The sequence below is a fragment of the Onychomys torridus genome, chromosome 7 (genome assembly GCF_903995425.1).
Source record: "Onychomys torridus chromosome 7, mOncTor1.1, whole genome shotgun sequence".
NCBI lineage: Eukaryota > Metazoa > Chordata > Mammalia > Rodentia > Cricetidae > Onychomys > Onychomys torridus.
Genome location: NC_050449.1, coordinates 99164111 through 99185782, shown reverse-complemented (window position 1 = coordinate 99185782; position 21672 = coordinate 99164111). Strand labels below are relative to the sequence as shown.

The window sequence follows — 21672 nt, the reverse complement described above, 5'->3', positions numbered from 1 at the left end:
GGGAGCGGGGGATCGTAGAGGCAGGAGTTCAAGGTCATCTTTGGCTATGTAACAATTTTGAGGCCAGCTTGGTTTTACTACATGAGACCTTGTCTCAAAAACAAGAACAGTAACTTACAGCTGTTACATCCTATGTCTGTGTGTCATGTCACCCTCACATCTGGATGGCTAGAGCTGCGAGCTATGGGCCCCATCTGGCCAGTTCCTCAGTTTCCTCTTCTCTTCAGTTTGGGCCAGAATACGCCACCACTGGGCTCCCTTCGGCTGCTGCTGCTTCAATCCAAGACACCTTAGCATATCCTCACCAGGGCCATGCATCCAGTAGGAAAGGCCTGTCATTGCCACAGACAAAACTAAGCCCCTGGTTGATCAGATTTTTAAGATCCATCACCCCTTCCTCTAAGTCCAAGAAACCCTTTTACTAGCAGGTAGGTTCCCGAGTGGTTGGTTTACGCCCAACACACTGGGGCGCAGGGATCTGACGCACAGGGCTGTTTGTGAAAGATGACAGAGGGCCAGGCCGAAGGATCAGGTCCAAAAAGGGACTTGCCTGCCCATCGCCTTGCCCTTCTGATCCTGGAAGCGTAGGCCCAAGTCACAGCCCACCAGCTGGAGCAGAGCCCACAAGGACAGCCGTGCCAGCCTGCCCGGCCGACGACGGCGCGCATGCGCCGGACAGGCCGCGCCCACGGCGCATGCGCAGCGGTCACTCTGGCTCTATATTAGGGCCAAAGCGGTTGCGTCCCTAGGCTGCTATAGTGGGCAAGGGCATTGGTCCGTCCGTTCAGCGCCCTCCTCTCGAGTGCCCATCGCTGCCCCGTCCAGAGCCCGCGCAGGTGAGAGCCCGCTCGGTGGTCGCAGGAGGCCGGCGCGCCCCGCCACCGCGGCCGCACGCCACATCCCCCTCCGGCCCCCACCTTGGCTCAGCGTCCACCACCACCGCCGCCGCCTCCCTCTTTACCTCTGGAGCTACCTCAGAGGCCCCGTTCCGTCCCCTCCTGACATTCGGCGTTTGACAGGCGGCTTCAGAATCTCCTTCCTACCCATGCCATTCTCGAGCTTGCGACCCCGGGGAACCTCTGACTCACCGCTGACCTCCTTCCACCAGCCCGACTCTCCGAGTCAGCCCCGACCCTACCCTTCTTTCTGCCCCCTTTCCGGGTTCCAGCTGTAGGGGCATGACCTTGTCTCGGGCACTCAGGGCCGGTCTAGACTCTCCCCCGCTGCTTCCTCGGGTTGGTAGGATCCCCATGAGCCCTGCCTACCTGGATAGGTGACAGTGACTGCTTCTCTAGCCTCGCTGTTGGCGCTGGATGTGTGCTAAGGTGCCTTGCCTACACTGGGCACCCTTCGAGGAGCCTCTGCCCCTCCTACCCCCCACTAGTCTGCTTTGTCCTTCGTCTCTTCCATCCCCCTGGTTATTAATCGTCCCTATTTACGCTGGTGAAGTTGCCTTGTGTGAGGAGGAGGGTGCTTTTACGTAGAGGTGGAGAATGAAGTTGGTGACCTGGGTTGAGTATGGCCACCACTCCCTTACCTAGTCCTGTGCGGGTGCTGTCTGTCGTTCGTTTTGTTTCTTTGTTTTTGTTTTGAGTGAGATGTATATCTGGGGCACCCTTGGCATAGCACTCACCATGGGTTCTTCTACAGGAGCCAGCACCTTTGCAGACATGGAGACTGTGGTTCGACGATGCCCGTTCTTATCTCGAGTTCCTCAGGCCTTTCTGCAGAAGGCAGGAAAATCTCTCTTGTTCTATGCTCAAAACTGCCCCAAGATGATGGAAGTTGGAGCCAAGCCAGCCCCTCGAACCCTGTCCACTTCAGCGGTACACTGCCAGCAGGTCAAAGAAACCCCTCCAGCCAATGAGAGTAAGTAGGGTTAGCAGTGAGGAGCACCTCCTTGGTGTGCGGGCCACTCTGAGGGAGGGATCAGCACTGTGTGTGTGAGGGGGGGCGGTCATCTTGTGTAACTCTGACTCACAGATTAGGAGCTTCTCATGCTCCTGGATTTAAAAGTGAAACAATACAGGTTTCTGGATTGCGGGGTTCTAGTGTTTCCTCATTGCCTGGTACAAGCAGTCACTAGCAACCTTTTCCTCAATAAAGATTTGGCCTTTGACTCGTAAAGTAGTCATTTTAAAATCTGTTTAGTATTTTGAGGCAGGGTCTCACTTTGTATCATAGGCAAGCCTGGAACTCACTAGGTAGCCTGGGCTGGCCACAGAGATCATGACCCTGCCTCTGCCTGCCCAGTGCTGACATCACAGACCTGAGCTACTGCTGTCAGGTTTTGTTTTTATTTTTTAAAAGATTTATTCACTTTGTTTTATGTGTATGAATGTTCGGCCGCACCACATGCATGCCTGGTGCCCAAGGAGGCCAGAAGAGGGGGTCCATCTTGTCACAGATGGTTGTGAGCCACCTTCTCAGTGCTGGAAATTGACCCAGAGTCCTCTGTAAGAGCAACAAGTGCTCTTAACCACTGAGCCATCTTTTTTGTTTGTTTGTTTGTTTTCCTTTTAAGCAAAAAAAGAAAAAAAATTATTTTTGTAGAATGCATATAACAACCACTTTAGCTTTTAATTTTTTTCCAGATGTCCCTCCAACTTGTGGCAATCCTCCTGCCTCAGCCTTTTAAGTGCTAGTATTATGAGCATGCACCACTACAGTGTCCATTTTAATCATTCAAATGTGTGACTCTGTAATATTACATACATTCATGTTGTTCTGCCACCATCCAGTTCCAGAACTTTCTTCATCTTCCCAAACTAAATCAGCTCCCACACTCCCTTCCCCCAGTGCCTGGCAGCTGCCACTCCACTCTGTTCAGCCTCACTGTTTAGGTGCGTATGTAAGTGAGGCATGGTCTTAGTGATTGTAATGCATGGATCCGACCCAGACAGCTAAGTTTTAATGAGCAGACCGGCATGGTCTTAGTCAGGTTCTGTCAGGAGAGGGGTTTTTCAGAGTCCACCTAATCCTCGTGAGCCTTTCCCTCCCAGGCTTCCCTTGGACGAGAACCTGTAGGAAAGGAACACTTGTTATGTAAGTGGGCAGGACTTAGTCCTCAGGGGAGTTCCTGTCCGGAGTCAGTTGTCTTTTCTCACACTGTCACTAGTGGCCATGTTTTGAGTTAGAAGGCTCATTTTCCCTTCCGTTGTCTAGACTTTCCGTAACAGATCTGCATTACTTATAAAATTAAGTTAATTTCAAAAGAACATCTCTCGACTTCCCTTTATAGAAAATGTTATGGAAACTGTATTGAGACACCTTATCCAAGTTGTAGAAAGAGCAGCCATGACTCATGGGGTATTCTAAAACGATGAAGGAAGACTTTTCTAGAAGGAAGGTGATGAGCACATTGCTCAAGGGACCGAGGCGTGACTGTAACCTAGAGCACAGAACCAGTCAGTTGTGTTACATCAGCAGCTTTCCTTGATGAACTTCAACAGGAAAGTAGGTGAGCTGTGTGACGGTAACCTGGGCCTTTTCCAGGCACACCAATAGTTGGAACCCAGAGAGGACAATGTGAAGATCTAAGTGATAGCTGTTTGTCTGAGTTTCAGAAGTATTTTTCAAACTGGTTGAGCTTTATTAGGAATCTACTTAGAAAATATGAAGAGAAGGCTGGAGAGATGGCTCAGAGGTTAAGAGCACTGGCTGCTCTTCCAGAGGTCCTGAGTTCAATTCCCAGCACCCACATGGTGGCTCACAACCATCTGTAATGGGATCTGGTGCCCTCTTCTTGCCTGCAGGCAGAACAGTGTATACATAATAAATCTTTTTTGAAAATATGAAGAGAAAATAACTGTGTGACTGCTTCCAGGTGCCTGAGAGAACATTACTCTCCTGAAATATGCTGAGTGTACATGAGGTAGAAATTACTGACAGTGATCTACATCAAGAGCTTTGGGGGCGAAGCGCACACATAGTCCCAGCACTCGGGAGTCTGAGGCAGGAGGATTGCCAAGTCAAGCATCCTGTATAGGGTTTCTCTGTATAGCTTTGGAGCCTGTCCTGGAACTCACTCTGTAGCCCAGGCTGGCCTCGAACTCACAGAGATCTGCCTGCCTCTGCCTCCTGAGTGCTGGGATTAAAGGTGTGTGCCACCACCGTCCGGTGACCCTGTCTTTTTTTTTTTTTTTTTAAAGATTTTATTTATTTATTATGTATACAGAAGAGGGCTCCAGATCTCATTACAGATGGTTGTAAGCCACCATGTGGTTGCTGGGAATTGAACTCAGGACTTCTGGAAGAGCAGCCAGTGCTCTTAACCTCTGAGCCATCTCTCCAGCCCCCCGACCCTGTCTTAATAAATGGAAAAAGTATGTTGGGTTGTCTGAAAGTATAAAATAGTGATATTGGGTTTATAAGGAGAACACCTGTGAGTTTAAGAGGTAACTGGGATGGGCCAACAAACCCTTCAGAGGCCCTCCACTATGGTGAGGCAGGTGAGAACAGATATTAGCAGAGTTTAGCAAAGGTAAGCTTGAGCATGGGTTATGGACTGGAATGAGTATAAAGTTTGAGGTGAGAAGACTCAGTGACTTGGTCTGACGTCTCATTCTTTCCATTTCCTTCTGCAGAAGAGAAATCTGCCAAAGCCACAGTCCAGCAGGCTCCTGACGAATCCCAGCAGACTCCAGATGGCACACAGCTCCCGTCTGGACACCTGTCACCCGCTACAAGCCAGGGCTCCGGGAGCAAGTGCCCTTTCCTGGCCGCACAGCTGAGCCAGACAGGCAGCAGTGTCTTCCGCAAGGCCAGCCTGGAGCTTCAGGAGGATGTGCAGGAAATGCATGCTGTGAGGAAAGGTACCAGAAACAACTGTGGCCAGTGGAAGGGGAGCCTGTCGTTTTGCTCCTGGGACCTCCAGTTTATATGTGAGCTATTAGTAGGCCAGCCGAGGAGTAATGGCAATACCTTCCTCTTTTAGTAATGAAGGGGAAGGAAGCTCCTCAGCTAGACAGTCCGGGCTGCATTGCAAAATGTGGGACTTGCTTTCTGGTGAGGTGTAGGAGGTAACCGGCTTCCCAAGTCATGCTTACTTTCTGGAATAACCTGCAGTCTTGAACAGATGCCAGCATTCCTTTGTCTCTTTGGTCCTTCCTCCCCTTTGGTAGGACAGAAGGTAGAATTACTGGTATTACTGCAGTAAGTGCTAGCCTGGGCCTCCCAAGCTGTGTATCCTACTGAGAGTCATGGAAAGGCAACCTTACCTTCATCTAAGCTCCCAACGGCCTCTAAAGGCTTCAGCATGCTGAGCATGGCACACACCTTTAATTCCGGTTCCTGGGAAGCAGAGGCAGGAGGGTCAGTGTGAGTTTAAAGCATTCTGGTCTACATAGCCAGTTCCAGGACAGCCAGGCCTACATAGAGAGACCCTATATATTTTGTTGTTGTTGTTGTTGTTTTTCGAGACAGGGTTTCTCTGTGTAGCTTTGCGCCTTTCCTGGATCTCGCTCTGTAGACCAGGCTGGCCTCGAACTCACAGAGATCCGCCTGCCTTTGCCTCCCAAGTGCTGGGATTAAAAATGTTTTGCCTACATGTATGTCTGCACCAAAATATGCCTAGTTCTCAAGGAGGTCAGAAGAGGGCATCAGATCCCAGAACTGTAGTACAGACAGCTAGCTTGGAGCCACCATATGGATGCTGGGAATTGAACTCAGGTCCTCTTAGATGATGAGCTATCTCTAGCCATGCCCATCCATCCCATAAGCTATTTTTGACAGTATGCCTAGAGGGTGTTGTGAACTAAGAGTAAAAGTCTATCTTTTATGCCTCTTGTTCTTTTTGCGATAGAGGTTGCCCAAAGCTCAGTGACTCCCAGTGTGATCAACATGAAAGCCGATGGAGAGGACCCAAGCCAGCTGCTGAAGAACTTCCAGGATATCATGCGAAAGCAAAGGCCAGAAAGAGTGTCTCATCTTCTTCAGGATAACTTGCCAAAATGTGAGTCTTCTTGTTTATGAGTTAAATGTGTATCAGAATAAATGTGAAGTTGTGTGGTGAGGTGAGACCTGGAGCCCTGTGGCCCTTGCTTGAGTACTGTTGGGCATAGTGCAGTGACTGCTACTGATCATTGGCCTCTCTCTTCCATCACCCTTCGCCTATGTGCTGGACAGTGTGCCCGACACTTGACAAGTACAGTCACTCTAGTCCTGAACCTAGTGCTATGAAGTGGCCAAACTGAGATTTGAACTCAGGTCTCTCCTTCCCCAAACCCGGATATTCTTCTTAAAAGGCTGTACTGTCTTTTCTTTGTTTCCATTTTAGCTGTTGCCACTTTTCAATATGATCGTTTCTTTGAGAAGAAAATTGATGAGAAAAAAAATGACCATACCTACCGAGTTTTTAAAACTGTGAACCGGAGAGCACAAATCTTCCCCATGGCAGATGATTACACGGACTCCCTCATCACCAAAAAGCAGGTGTCGGTCTGGTGCAGTAATGACTACCTGGGCATGAGTCGCCACCCGCGCGTGTGTGGGGCAGTCCTGTAAGTCCTTGTCAGCTTTCAGATACCACTAGCAATATTGGCCAGACATAGATGGTTTATACAGCTGGACATTTGGCGGGAGAATATTTAAATAGTCACTGAAAGCAAACCGCGGTGATACACTACTGTTCTTTGTAGCGCCAGCTCTCCTTCCACCTCTACAGGAGTTCTGGGCCTGAGCGCAGGTCACCAGGCCTTACAGCAATCCCCTTTGCCTGCCGAACCGACCATCTGGCACAATATTCTTAGCCTTTGACTGTTTTAGAGGAAAATGTGAAGATGTGGATGAGGCTATTTCAGTAGGATGTGTTTCAAAGGATGAAGGCCCCATCTTTGTCCTTCAGGGGGACCATCCTGAAGAAAGAGAGTTGTTCATCAAATTATTCAAGAGGCTTGCTACAGAGAGTCCCATGTGAGGTTAAGCAATAGCATATAGTGTGTATGTGTCCTAATGTGTAACTGCTTTGCAGCCTTCTAGAGTGAGCTTTCTCTTAACGTATTATTGGGGCAGTGATTAGTCTCAGAAAAAAAGAAGCCTTAGTTTAAGTTACTCTGCTCCAGTGCTGGGGTTGTAGGAATGTAAGTCCCCTGGATTTTAAATGAGTTCTGGGACTGGAGAGATGGCTCAGAGGTTGAGAGCACTGGCTGTTCTTCCAGAGGTCCTGAGTTCAATTCCCAGCAACGACATGGTGGCTCACAACCATCTACAATGAGATCTGGTGCCCTCTTCTGGCATGGAGGCAGAACACTGTGTACATGATAAGTGTAAATGTTAAATAAATGAATGAGTTCTGGAGATCTGAACCCTGGAGTTATTGGTATTTTATTTTTTAACAGGGAGACTGTGAAACAGCATGGGGCTGGAGCTGGTGGAACCAGGAATATTTCTGGCACCAGCAAGTTCCATGTGGACCTGGAGCAGGAGCTGGCCGACCTCCACGGCAAAGATGCAGCGCTCTTGTTTTCCTCCTGCTTCGTAGCCAACGACTCCACCCTCTTCACCCTGGCTAAGATGATGCCAGGTAAGGAAGCCCAGTGGCAGTGACCTGGCACATTTGAGGGTTCCGCACGATGACGAGAACATTGGCTGCACAGAAGGCCCACTCCAGGTCGGCCTGGTAGCCCCGTCCTTAAGGTCCCGTCCTTAAGATCCTGACTCAAGTGTCCTTCATATGCTAAGAAGTCCCTTTAGCACACGCTGCATTGCATTTAGTCATAGCCTCATCGAGTTTGAAATGAGGTACCCCTTTTTTTTTTTTGGAGACAGTTTTTGGTTTCGGACATAGTCTCACTGTATAACCCAGGCTGTCCTCAAACTCTTGGTTCTCTACCTCAGAATGCTGGGCTTCTGAGGATTGGCATTGTGGCTTCAAGGATTGTTCTCTGCGGTTTTTGTGCTTTGTGTTCCATGGTGCTGGGATGGAGCCCAGAGTGTCAGCTCATGTCAATCCTGTGCTTCGCTGCTGAGCTCCATCCGAGCAGCCATGGGGATCTCTGCCCCTGCATTTCCCCAGAAGAGAAGCCGTAGCCAGTTCTGTGTCAGGACAAATACTGGCTCCCAGTGCTGTCCATAGTGAACATTTTCAATGCATTGTCAGCAAGAAAAGGTCTCTTGTATCTGTCCAGGATATTGCCTCTGCCACTAAGTAGCATTTTTCTTATGTCAGGCTGTGAAATTTACTCTGATTCTGGAAACCATGCCTCCATGATCCAAGGGATTCGCAACAGTCGAGTGCCAAAGTATATCTACCGCCACAACGATGTCAACCATCTCAGAGAGCTGCTGCAAAGATCTGACCCCTCAGTCCCCAAGATTGTAGCATTTGAAACTGTTCATTCAATGGACGGTAAGTCTATGCTGAGACTAACCTGAAGCCTGAGATGCAGAAGCAGACTTGAACTGTTTCAAAAGTATGGTATGTGGGCCCAGGGGATATAGCTGGTTGTCAAGCTTCTGCTTAACTGTGTATAAGGTCCTGCACTTCACTCCCAAAACAAACAAAAATATGATGTTTCTTTTTGGTTTTGCATTTTTCTCTGCTGGGATTCTGTAATTGGAAGACATTATATGGATGGGGTAACTGGGTTTTCTGCTCTGGCTGTTGCTAGACTCTATGACCTCACTGGGGGAAGTTCATTTTCCCTCCGGGACTAAAAATGACCCATAGAATGTAAGGTATGCTGGACGGTGGTGGCGCACACACACCTTTAATCCCAGCACTCGGGAGGCAGAGACAGATGGATCTGAATTCAAAGCCAGCCTGGTCTACAGAGTGAGTTCCAAGGCAGCCAGGGCTACACAGAGAAACCCTGTCTCAAAAAGCCCCCCACCCCCACCCAAAAAAAAGCCAAAAAAAAAAAAAAAAAGAATGTAAGTACTTTGCTTTGGCTCTAACCATGATTACTAACATTTTCCTTGACTTTCTTTAGGAGCAGTATGCCCTCTGGAAGAGCTGTGTGATGTGGCCCATGAGTTTGGAGCAATCACCTTTGTGGATGAGGTCCATGCGGTGGGGCTGTATGGGGCTCGAGGTGGAGGGATTGGTGATCGGGATGGAGTCATGGCAAAAATGGACATCATTTCTGGGACACTTGGTATGTATGCTTTGTAAATTTGGCCCTTTTACACTGAACTTAGGATACATAGCAAGACCAATGCCTGGCTGGTCTAACTGGCACTGGGATAGGAAGCAGTGTGGTAACATGTAAAGCCTGGACTGTTTCTCTTTGGGGTGAATTTTGTTGTCATGGACAGGGTCTCAGTCTATAGCCCAGGCTGGCCTCAGGGCAGCCTCCTGTTTTTGGGTGCTGGGTTTGCAGGGGTACTACCATTCCCATCTTGCAGTGAATTTTTTCATCCTGGTGAACGCTAGTCCAGCTTCGAAGCAGCCCTGGGGACATGGAGGGTCACAGACTCCCACGGCTAACTATGACAGAAATTATATTTCTTGCCATCTGAGCTCATTCCAGCCATACTTGTGGTTCTCACTACATGCTGTGACCAAAGCCTTCATTCTGTGCTGCTGAATTCAAAAGGAGAGAGCGCTCCCATGCTTTCCTCTGAGGTGTGGGAAATGCTCTGCTCTGTGCCTAGCACAGGGAGCAAGTGGTCTAGCTGTCCCAGCCAGTCCTCTCCTCATGCTGGCACCCTGAAGTCTGGCCTGCAATCCTGGCTGAGGAGCTCCCTAGCTGTGTGACCTTGGCTTAGGAGCTGACCTTTCCATACCTGTTGTTTTTTCCCCATCGATATGATAGAAATAGCAATAGGCTCTACATCAGAATTTCTGTAGAGAAGATAAATGAGTTGTTTATAGATCATTCTATAGATGTTGTTGCCTTTGCCTGTGAGACTCATTAAGAGAGGATTTTGTGTGTGTGCGTGTGTGTGTGTGTGTGTGTGTGTGTGTGTGTGTTTGTGTGTGTGTTTGTGTGTGTGTTTCTTTTTCCTTAAACATTCTGAATTTGTTAAGGGCAGCGAGAAACCCATGTAGCAGTCAGTGAATGCCAAGTTAAAGCCTACACTTAGTCAAGGACCAGCAAGCAAAACCCAGCATCCTCCAGCCCTGTCAAGGGAGTGAGAGCCTCCCCACCACACACACACCTGGAGATGCCAGAGGAAAGGCACCTATTCAGGTGCCCAATCCCAATTTGTGGTGTGGGCTTGTTGGAGGTATGGTACAGTGAGGTGGAAAGTGCTAGGTGGAGAGATTTTCCACTATAGGAGTCTGAACCTACTTAATCCTCTTGCGGTTCAGCAAAAATGTTCACTTCAGAACATAGAGTTAAGGCTCCTGAGAACCCCTCTGGAGTCCTTAATCCTGAAACTTGAGATACAGATTATACCAGGGCGTTGGCCAGAACTGAACAATAAGCCTGGCCCTGATTCAGCCCGAACAGGTCTGAGTGTTTGTATTTATCCAGCAAATGCCGATTGTCAAGAGTCTCCCGTTTGCTTGAGTAGCAAGTAAGGTCTCGGCACTGCAGCAGATGCCTTAGCCAGGTGACTGCTGCCAAGTCAGTGCCTGCAGGCTCTGTGGTGCCTCAGTGTCCCTACTGCTGTTGCCAGCCTAACAGAGCTCCTCCTTGCAGGGAAGGCGTTCGGCTGTGTTGGAGGGTACATTGCCAGCACAAGTTTGCTGGTCGACACCGTGCGCTCCTATGCTGCTGGCTTTATTTTCACCACCTCCCTGCCTCCCATGCTGCTGGCTGGAGCCCTGGAGTCTGTTCGGATCCTGAAGAGTGCTGAGGGCCGTGCCCTTCGCCGCCAGCACCAGCGCAATGTCAAGCTTATGAGACAGATGCTAATGGACGCTGGCCTCCCGGTCATCCACTGCCCCAGCCATATCATCCCCGTGCGGGTAATGGCCTGTCTGTGATTAGACTCCACATGATGTGACAGTTCTGATTCCAACTTCCTGAAGTTGGGCCTGGGCAGGGTGATTGCTAGGGCTGGGACCTCAGCCAGTGGCCCTCTGCCATGTCTCTGTCATCAGCAGGGCTGGAGCACAGCTTCCCTCTCCAGAGCACTGACCTTAATGGGGTAAACACACATGTGTGTCTGGAAAGCTCTAGAAGCTTAATCATGGGCAGCTTTGAAGTGTAACTTTCCACTTAGTGAAGTTCAAATTAGATCTTGCATTCCCTTCTACAAATCATAGCCCTGTTAATGTCAGTTAATGTAAGAAAATAACTAGTATCACCAGAGCAGGGCAGTCCCTCCTGGGAACAGGATTTGCTTGTGGGGAAAAAAAAAAAAAAAGCAACTCCTTGACCACGCGTGGCCTGAGAGGACAGCCATGTGACATTTCAGTGTTGAGGTCTACCCTGCAAGTGCCAGCTCCCTTAAATTACAGGTGTGCAGGCAGCATTTCCCATCTCCCCCAGGCTTGCACTGACCCAACTTCAGTCTGGCCCTGAGCCTGAGCCTCATTCCTGAACACACGTCCTTGACTGTCTCCGCCAAATTAGCATGTCTCACTCTGACCCTGCTCTTGCTGTGATGGAACTTAGGTCGCCGATGCTGCTAAAAACACAGAAATCTGTGATGAACTGATGAGCAGGCATAACATCTATGTCCAAGCCATCAACTACCCAACGGTACCGCGTGGGGAGGAACTCCTGCGGATTGCCCCCACCCCGCACCACACACCGCAGATGATGAGCTTCTTCCTCGGTGAGTTGGTGCACCTCACTGTAACCGTACCTCTAGTGAGCTGCATGAGGCCTGCACACGGCTCTGGCAGTATTTACCCCAGTGCTTGAGGCGCACATTGGTTTCTTCCTGTCCCGAGCAGCTAGGCATGTCCTCAGCTGGCACATGACAAAACTCTACACTTAGACAGTAGCGGTTCACTTGGCAGTGTGCACGGTCCGGTCCGTTGGGAAGCTCTCAGGAAGTCTGCCCCGTCCCCCATGCCCTCTCCCATCGTGTGGATGCGGGGGTGTGGCCATTGAGGGACTAGAGGCCCCTGACAGCACAAGTCTGCCCTGGCCTCTAGAAGCCAGCTCATATTTCTTTGCACCCTCCCCTTCCTGACATCAGGTCCTTGAACTAACTCATTCTGGTGGCTCTCTGCTCCCCACCCGCCATGTCCAAAGGTGGAGATTGGGGGGTTTAGCTCTACGGTATCATTGCCTCACAGGAACTTTGCCCTCTTGGGCCCTCCTAGTGGGCGTAACTCCCAAGGACAGACTTTCTGTTGAAGATGCTCAGAGGACTTTTGCACGGCTTTGGTGTTGGGGTTGAACTCAGGGTCTTGGCGTGCTGAGCAGGTACTCCACCCCGGAGAACCGCTTCCCCAAACCTCCGAGATACTCAGGCTGGTGTTCCGGACACTGCAGCAGCTTCCTGAAGCTGGTTCGTGAAGAAAGACCCTACTCTGGACTGTGTTTTCCTGTTTTTAGTCTTAGAACTGTGTCATTGAGATTAATTCACATACTATAAATTTCACCTTAAAATCCAGTATTAAAAGGTTTTTAGATACAGTCACAGTGTTGAGAAGCCTTTACCTCTGCCTCTAGAACATTCATCACTCAAGGATGAAGCTGTGCGCTCATTAGCATTTGCTTCCCTTCTTCCTGGTCTCGCCCACCCCTGGCTGCTCCTTCTCTCTGGCCATTGGGTGTAAGTGGGGCCATGTGAGTGATCCATGGTCCTTTAGGCTGACTGCCCTCAGCCAGCAGCCAGTGCTCAGAGTTTTGTTCATGTTCTAGCATTAATCAGTACTGTTCATTTATTTACTTATTTCTAAGACAGAGTCTCATTGTGTCTGCAGCCTGGGCTGGCCCAGAGCTCACAGATCTCCTCTCTCACTCCAGTGAGTGCTGGCTCTGTTCTTGTCATTGCCCTATATTAGTCCATGTGTGGATTTGCCTCATTCATGTATGCATCAGTGCACGAACGCCAGAATGCTTCCACTGTTGAAGTCTTAGGAATGGGGCTGCTGTGAACACTGGGGTGCAGGTTTCTGTGTGGACATGTGCTCTGATTCTTTTGAGCAGAAGATTCCTATGGTGCTCAAAAACTGTCTTTCCCCACAGAGAAGCTGCTGGTCACGTGGAAGCAAGTAGGGCTGGAACTGAAGCCACATTCGTCAGCAGAATGTAACTTCTGCAGGAGGCCGCTGCACTTTGAAGTGATGAGTGAGAGAGAAAAAGCCTATTTCTCAGGCATGAGCAAGATGGTGTCTGCCCAGGCCTGACTGTGTCCAGTTACTCACCTAACCCCAGGCCATTACCATATCCAAATAGTAGCCAGAATTGTCTTTATATGTGAAATAAATTATATATTAAATCTTAATCTATAGTAAAATCATAGTCCAGAAAATAAATTCTTGTGTGCTAGGTGTTTCTGCTACTGACTACTAAATGGAGAAATAACCGTCATCTGGCCCTTACTGTAGCTGTATAAACTGATGTCTGAGGGCCTTCTGCTCTGCTCGGATCTGACCAGCACGGGCCTCAGCCTGGAGGTAGTCCAGATGGCACCCCAGTAACTGCAAGTGGTGATACCACCTGCTGCCAGTTTCCCTTGAAACTTTCTGCCTCAGAACTAGAGGGGGGTCAGTGTCCCCACAGCCCTGTCACAGCTCTGTCCTTCCTGCTTCCCTCAGCCACTGCCTCAACCTCACACTTCCCATTGAAAGTCAAGCCTGAAGGAGGGCCCATCTATGCTTACCAAGTCTTGCAGCCTGCCAGCTCCCCAACCCTGAGTCATGTCCTTTGCAGAGAATGTGGGGGCTTTGTGCCCCTCCTCCACCTTCTGCATTTGTATTTGGGTCTTGCTGCTTCCTGCACGTTCTGAAGCCCCTTGTCTTGTCCTAAGTTTCTCCCCCTCTGCTGCCCCCTTACCCCACAGGCCTGCAGCAGGCCTCACCTCTCTGAGCAATAGCCACATCACCCAGGCTAGACCCCTCACAGCTGCAACCGTCTTTGTCCCGTTTTCTTTGCACAGCCCCTGCCACCCCTGTTCCCTGTGGAGGTTGCTTTCTGCTTGCCACATACTGCCTGTCTTGCCAACCCCAGCCACTGGCTCTGCTGCCCCTCGTTAGATCCCTCGGTGGTGTCGAGTGGTTGGCCTTGGGTTTTTCACAGCTTTCCCATTCAAGTCTAAGATGGGCCATTCACTGTTCTCAGCGGTGCTCCCTCTGAGCTGGGTGCTCCTATGACTGTAGATGGTCCTGCTTCACTCAGTGCTCCACCTGGCAGGGTGTAGAAAGTACCCTGCCCCCGCACCCCACAACCCCTTCTGCACATGGGCCTCACATCATTGGCCCAGATGATCCGGTCTCTCATCTGGAGTCAGCTCTGTTCTCTTCCATAACAGCAGCAAAACCCATCTCAGGCAGGCCACTACTTCCCTCATCCTCCTTGGCCTCCGCCCCAAAAGCAGGCTGAGAGGTCTTATAAACCACAGATCCAGACTGTGAACGAAGCTCGGTAGGCAGAGTGCTTTCCTAGTGTACACAAAGCCTCTGGATTTGATCACCAACCTCTCATAAACCAGGCATCACCACTGTCACGTTCCTATAATCCCAGCCCTGAGGAGGTAGAGCAGCTGCGTATCAAGTTCAAGCCCAACCTGTCTCAAAACAAACAAACACCCTGTTCCTCTCACACAGAAACTCGACTCTTCTAATCGTAGTGAGAGTCCTAGACTCCTACGCATGGATTGGGTTCCTGACCAACTCGCCCCACTAATCATTCCACCCCTGCTTGTTTACTCTGCTTGTAGCTGGGCTTCACTCTAGGTCTTTCTCTGCTTAGACTTTCCTGCTCTGGGTCACTGTATAGTCACTCTTAATTCAAGTTAAGTTTTCATACCGGGTGTGGTGGCGCACGCCTTTGATCCAGCACGCAGAGGCAGAGCCAGGCAGATCTGTGAGATCAAGGCCAGCCTGGGCTACAGAGCAAGTTCCAGGACAGCCAGGGGTACACAGAGAAACCCTGTCTCAAATTAGGAAAAAAAAAAAAAATCGGGTCTGGAGAGATGGCTCAGCATTTAAGAGTATCAGCTGCTCTTCCAGAGGTCCTGAGTTCAATTCCCAGCAACCACATGGTGGCTCACAACCATCTTTAGGGGAATCTGATGCCCTCTTCTGGCATAAATTCATACATGCAGATAGAGCAGTCATATACATAACTAAATCTTGAAAAAAAAAAAAAATTCCTAAGGATACCTTCCCAGACATGCTAGCCCAGGCACCTCCTCTGTTGCTAAAATTCCTTCCCTTGGAGAAATGTAAACAGCATCCAACCCCTCCTCCTACAGTCCCAATGACAAACCAAGGTGTGTATTCACCAGAATTCACTATGGAGAAATAATGAGTTCAAGCTTCCTTACAGGGCAATTGTCTTAGTTAAGGTTTTTATTGCTGTGAAGAGACACCATGACCATGGCAACTCTTTTTTTGTTTGTTTGTTTGGGGTTTTTGTTCGTTTGTTTTTTCGAGACAGGGTTTCTCTGTGTAGCTTTGGAGCCTGTCCTGGAACTCACTCTGTAGACCAGGCTGGCCTGGAACTCACAGAGATCCACCTGCCTCTGCCTCCCGAGGGCTGGAATTAAAGGCATGTGCCACCACCGCCCGGCGAATCCTACATCTTGATCCATAGGCATCAGGAAGTGAACTGAGACATGGCGTGGCTTGAGCATATATGAAACCTCAAAGCTCACCTCCACAGTGACACACTTCTTTCAACAAGGCCATACCTACTCCAACAAAGCCACACCTCCTAATAGTGCCACCCCCTATGATCTTATGGGGGCCAATTACATTCAAACCACCCCAGAAGGGGTGGCTGGATTCTTGGGCAAGGGTCCTATGAGACTGCCTACACCCTTTCGAAGAGTCAACAAGCCCAGCTCTGATGCTCTCTGGCCAGCAGGTCCAGCTGAATTCCTGCAGATGGCAGCCATTTGGCTGAGAACAGTCCTGTAAATAGCCTCTGGAACTCCACACTTTTCTTGGCCTCCTACCTCGGTGCCCTTCAACACCCTGGTCTCCACACATGGTTGCTCTCTCCCTTTCCCCACCACCACCCCCGAGACAGGGTTTCTCTGTGTAGCCCTGGTTGTCCTGGAACTCTCTCTGTCAACCAGGCTGACCTAGAACTCTGAGATCCGCCTGCCTCTGCCTCCTGAGTGCTAGGATTAAAGGTGTGTGCCACCACCTGGCTGTAATATTGCTTTGAGGACAGCTTGTCTTCTCCATTCTGTCCCCTCCAAGTCCAGCACAGAGCCCAATATTCAGTAGGTGCTGAGAAAATATGTATTGATTGAATGAAAGGGGCCCTAGTGACACCCCGATCACATAGACAGAACAAGTGAGCGGAGGAAAGGCCAGGCATCTGGAAATGAGAATCCTGTCTGCCTCACAGCTGTAGATGGGACAATGGCATGCTCTCACCGGGCAGGATTATGCTGAGACCTATAGGTCACGTGCCTTTGTTTGACGGATTGCGTGGAGCTTGGCTGCGTCATGGTCCCAGCAGATAAAGGCATCATACCCAGACAAACCACTGGGTATGAGAGAAGTCACATCACCTCAGAACCACAATATAGTTCCTTCCTGACTTCCCAGCTTCCAGAGCTACCCATTGTCCCTCACGTTCACACGCCTACAACACCCCCCAGCCCCCCACCCCCGTCACCTTTCCTTCAAGTGGGATTGTTTGCCTGTGGCAGGGCGAATGTCGGAATGCTTGGGAAGACCCACTCTTCCTTCATAAGATGGAGCCAGCAGGGTGAACAAGGTCTGCGGGTCTGTTTTCCCTTCCTGCTTCTTGAGGTTATGAAAACACAGCATGGAAGAGTCTGCAAGTAGCAGATGGGACATGTGACTGTTTAAAAATGACAATTAATAGCTTTTCTAAGCCAACCTAATGTGAAACTATATGATGCCGTGGAAGTTTTGTTGGCAAGGATGTTTAGATGCTTAGGACACAAAGTGAGTTGTTAGTTAAAACAGCAGGGGGCTCAGCTCAGTAAAATACATATCTTGTGAGCATGAGGCCCCGATCTGACCCCCGACCCACTTAGAAATGCCGCTCATGATGGTGCGTTCCCAGAATCCCAGTCCTGCGGAAGCAGAGATAGGAGAACCCATGTAGCTCACTGGCCAGCCAATCTAGCTCAATTGGTGAGCTTCAGGCCAAGAAGAGACTCTGATTCAAAGAAAGCTGTCAGCATTCCTGAAGACAGCACCTGGGGTTGTCCACTAGCCTCTGTGCACACCCTCATGTATACCCACACATACAAGTGTGTATAAAAACTTCTAGTATGCAGACTTTCCTCAGGTTGACCTTTTCCTCCTGTCAGCCATTCCTATCTTGTGCCTATAGTTCAACTTGTTTGGTCCTCACTGCTCCCTGACAGGAGGAGGCAACGCAAAGGCCTGCAGATTCTCTCACAGAGAACTTCCCATACCTCCGATGCCCACCTTCAGACCTTGTCAGTGACCTGGGCAGGGACTCCTGGCCAGGAGTGTCATCCTCTGGGAGGAAAGAGAAACAACGGAGCCGGGGCCCTGTCAGTTGATGGATCCAAGCATCAATCCCCATTCCCAACAAAGACAGCTGAGGCCTTTATACACGTCATCAACACAATAGCTCTGGCCAATCTCTTTAGAGATGAACAAACTGAAGCTCCCAACAGGAAGGCTGCCTGCCCAAGACAACCCAAACAGCTAGAATGCAGTCCCTGGTAACCTGACCAGCGTCCTAACTCTTTTCCTGATGTGGCTGAGCCAATAACAGTGTGGAGGAGAGGGCCAGAAGCCATCCAGAAACTCTGCTTTTAACCACAGTGCAGGAGAGTTGGTTCCCACCTAACCTCGCTTGGTGGAGCTCTGCCCCCGCCAGGCTCACAGACTGCTCAGAGCACCTGTGAGGTGAGTGGGTAATTGAGTAGACACATATTCTGCCTGGAACCGCCGGGAGAGCAGCCTTGCTGTCCTGGGAGATAAACAGCCCAACACTGGCCCTAGGCAGGAGCCTGCTTCCTCCTTTTGCTTCGGGCTGTGGTTGAGACAATCCGAGTCACTCAACAGGGACTTTCCCAGGCTTTCAGGCTGCAGAGGAAAGCTCTTGTGTTTTCTTTTTCCAGGCCACCCAGGACAGGGCCTGCATGGGACTCATGGGCCTCGGTAGGCCAGGGACTGTCCTGCCTTTCATTTGAGTAGATAAGAGGGGACATCATGGCAGAAGGCCCATGCTTGAGCCAGAAAGAAGTTATAGCTCTGATTGTTCTTTGCTTTCTATCTAGAATCCACTTATGAGTGAGTGCATACCATGTTTGTCCTTCCGGGTTTGTGTTATCTCACTCAGGATGATATTTTCTAGTTCCATCCATTTGCCTGAGAATTTCATGCTGTCATTGTTTTTCTCTGCTGAGTAGTAAGTACTCCATTGTGTATATAAAGCACATTTTCTTAATCCATTCTTCAGTTGACGGGCATCTAGGTTTTTTCCAGATTCTGGCTATTACAAATAGTGCTGCTATGAGCATAGTTGAGCATGTATCTTTGTGGTATGGATGAGCATTCCTTGGGTATATGCCCAAGAGTGGTATGGCTGGTCCTTGAGGTAGATCAATTCCCAATTTTCTGAGAAACTGCCATACTGCAATCCACAGAACCAGGGAGGCTACATAGCAGGGGGCACCCTAGGATGACTGTGGCTTATAGTAAGTTTTGGTTTTACTCAATCACTGGGCAAGCCTCAGTGAAACATTTCACTATTAGGATAAGAATTTGTACTGTATCAAGCTGATAATAGAAAAATAAATTATTTAAAAAAGAAAGAAAGAAAGAAAGAAAGAAAGAAAGAAAGAAAGAAGGCTGAGTAAGCCTTAGAGAGAGAGAGAGAAAAAAAAAAGTATAGCTCAGTGGTAAAGTACCAACATCTACAAGGCCTTGAGTTCAGACACCAGTAACACACACACACACACTCACAAAAGAGGAAGATGACCTGTACTTCCTTCATGGCTATGCCTGGAGATGCCAGGGAGAGGAACAGAGCAGCTGGCAAACAGGTTGCAAAATCAGCAGTTCGTCTGTGGCTAGCTCCAACACTCCCCCCCACCCCCGAGTAGGAGGCCCTGAATGGCCGCTGGCCTGAGCCTGCCAAACCGGTTCAGTTCTGCTCCACCCCTCCAGACCCCAGCTCTGTGAGGCTGTGTGTTCTCCTCTGCTTCTCAAAGGCTGTTTGGCTGTGGTGCTGAAGACAGCAGTCTCAGGATCAGGGTCCTGAAGGTTCCAGGTTCAACACTACCCGCAAGTTCAACGGACCCTATCCACCCACACTAGCTCTATTCTGATGTCTACACTGTACCTAAAAAATCAGAAACACAGATCTGGGAGTGATGGTCTACACCTTTAATCCCAGGACTCAGGAAGCAGAGACAGAGGATATCTGTGAGTTAGAGGCCAGTCTGGTCTACAGAGTGAGTTCTAAGACAGCCAGGGCTATGTAGTGAGATCGTGTCTGAAAAATACAGACAGGAAGGAAAAAAAGGAAGAGAGAGAGAGAGAGAGAGAGAGAGAGAGAGAGAGAGAGAGAGAGAAAGAAAGAAAGAAAGAAAGAAAGAAAGAAAGAAAGAAAGAAAGAAAGGAGACAGCCAAGTGGGTAAAGGCTCCCACAATAAACAAATACATAAACATAGTAAAAATGTTAAGCCGGGCAATGGTGGCGCACGCCTGTAATCCCAGCACTTGGGAGGCAGAGGCAGGTGGATCTCTGTGAGTTCGAGGCCAGCCTGATCTACAGAGCTAGTCCAGGACAGGCTCCAAAGCTACAAAGAAATCCTGTCTCGAAAAACAAAAACCAACCAAACAAACAAACAAAAAAAAATGTTTAGGGGCCAGTTAGAAGACCCATCTGGTTAAGGCCCTTGTCTCTGTTGACACAAAAACAAAACTCTGGATTTGAAGGGGATTAGAGATAGTTTATTCTGGAACCAAATGCCAGTGACCATGGTCTGGGAACACAGATTTAGGTTACTTCAAATTCCATGTTCCAATGTGGTAACAGTTTGATATTCTTATAGAAACAGAACAGAGAAAATCACAAGTAGAAACCAGGCATAATGGCGCACACCTTTAATTCCAGCACTTGGGAGGCAGAGGCAGGTGGATCTCTGTTGTGTGGGAAGAAATCTTTTGCCTTTGCAGCTACAGGGGGATCAGTCTCTCTGGACTGACTCACTTGTAGCTTAGCAAAGGGCTTTTTTATTGTTCTCCAATTTACACCTTTAGCAAGTTAATTTGTATCCCAAAACCTCTTATCCAAGCTCCCCAAAGGGACAATGCCAAATACAAATTGCCAGTTAAGGACTATCACAGTTTTCTGGATTGGGATTGTTCCCCAACCAAGCTTTACACAGGCTTTGCACCTTTAGACAAGATTTACATGGAAGGTAGTGGAGATGAAAGGTAACAATCACAAAAGACAGATCAAAGCTAGGTGCTTATAACACCCCAGAATCAAACCAGCTGCAGCTCTGCAGGAACTTCCAACACATCTCTGTGAGTTCGAGACCAGCCTGGTCTACAGAGTGAGTTCCGGGACAGCCAGGGCTACACAGAGAAACCCTGTCTCAGGAAAAACAAACAAACAAAAAAACCCCACAAAAACACTTCCAGTTGGGCCACCTTTCAAATACACTGGTCGAAACGTAAGTAGGTGGGTTCAAGCAAAGGAGAGGGCAGGTGAACTGCAACTATCGACCTCAGCTGCTATCTGATAACATTCTTAGCCTTTTGGTTGGTGGGGGGGGGAAAGCCCTATGTTTTTGTTAAGTGAACACATTTATCTGTTCGGTTAGACAGAGAGACAGGCAAGGAATGGCCAGTCAGAGGTAAGTTATAATTTATTAGAATTGTAGCCCAAGATAAATTGTAATTAGTTTCTGGGCCCACAGCAGTCCAACCTCCACACATGACTGATGTTTTAAGCAACCTCTCAGAAGGCTCGGTGGGAGGTGCAGCTTCTTTTCTGGAACTGACTTACATCTCCAACTGAGTTCAGTCTCTGGACCGCGCACGGTGGAAGGAGAGAACTGACTCCTTTGACCTCTGACCTCCACAAGCCAGTCATGGCCCTCACGCATCCCCCGCCCCCACATACATACGAAATAAAGGCAAATTTATTTAAAATTAAAAAAATAAATTCTGAGCATGGTAGTACACATCTTTAACCCCAGCACTTTGGAGGCAGAAGCAAGTGGATCTCTGTGGGTCCCAGGCCAGCCTGGTCTACATAGAGTTCCAGGTTAGCCAGGGCTATGTAGCGAGCCCTGACTAAAAAAAGAAAAAGCTGGGCAGTGGTGGCACATGCCTTTAATCCCAGTACTCATGCAGCAGAGGCAGGCAGAGCTCTGAGTTCAAGGCCAGCCTGGTTTACATAGTGAGTTCTAGGCTAGCTGGGGCTGCACAGAGAAACCTGTCTTGAAAAAAAAGGAAGAAAGAAACACATGTACATAGTCATCTTGATCAGATATGACTAGGCCTCAGCCTGAATGTAAGCAGGTCTGAGAGACAAGCCCATGGAAGAGGACCCCTTCCCTTTGTAGCCAGGTGGTAGCTCACCAGGTGTCTTTTGATGTCTGTACAGTGACCTGGCATGAACCTCTGGATGGAAGTGGGAAGGGGTGGATTAGGAGTTCATCTTAATAGGT

At 49.2% G+C, this 21672-nt stretch overlaps 2 protein-coding genes across 2 annotated transcripts in view; one reads left to right on the top strand and one right to left on the bottom strand.

Moving 5' to 3' along the window:
* Positions 1-1674, bottom strand: part of Poc1a (POC1 centriolar protein A) — a 106568-nt gene extending 104894 nt beyond the window's left edge. The window contains exon 1 of the mRNA XM_036193182.1: positions 1634-1674. The gene's annotated coding sequence lies outside the window, so the exon portion shown is untranslated. The remainder of the gene's footprint in view (positions 1-1633) is intronic.
* On the top strand, positions 669-13351 carry Alas1 (5'-aminolevulinate synthase 1). Its single transcript, XM_036193179.1, has 11 exons — positions 669-836; positions 1651-1869; positions 4587-4814; positions 5804-5953; positions 6278-6500; positions 7338-7522; positions 8168-8347; positions 8931-9095; positions 10590-10858; positions 11511-11673; positions 13041-13351. Exons 2-11 carry the CDS (start codon positions 1671-1673, stop codon positions 13199-13201), a joined length of 1923 nt encoding a protein of 640 aa, XP_036049072.1. The 5' UTR covers positions 669-836; positions 1651-1670; the 3' UTR covers positions 13202-13351.
* The last annotated feature ends 8321 nt before the right edge of the window (positions 13352-21672 follow it).

Excerpts from the sequence above, each read along its gene's own strand:
- Alas1 (XM_036193179.1), top strand. The coding sequence starts at position 1,671 with ATGGAGACTGTGGTTCGACGATGCCCGTTCTTATCTCGAGTTCCTCAG. Across the intron at positions 1,870-4,586 it reads AACCCCTCCAGCCAATGAGA|AAGAGAAATCTGCCAAAGCC; the intron begins GTAAGTAGGGTT and ends TTCCTTCTGCAG. Across the intron at positions 11,674-13,040 it reads GATGATGAGCTTCTTCCTCG|AGAAGCTGCTGGTCACGTGG; the intron begins GTGAGTTGGTGC and ends CTTTCCCCACAG.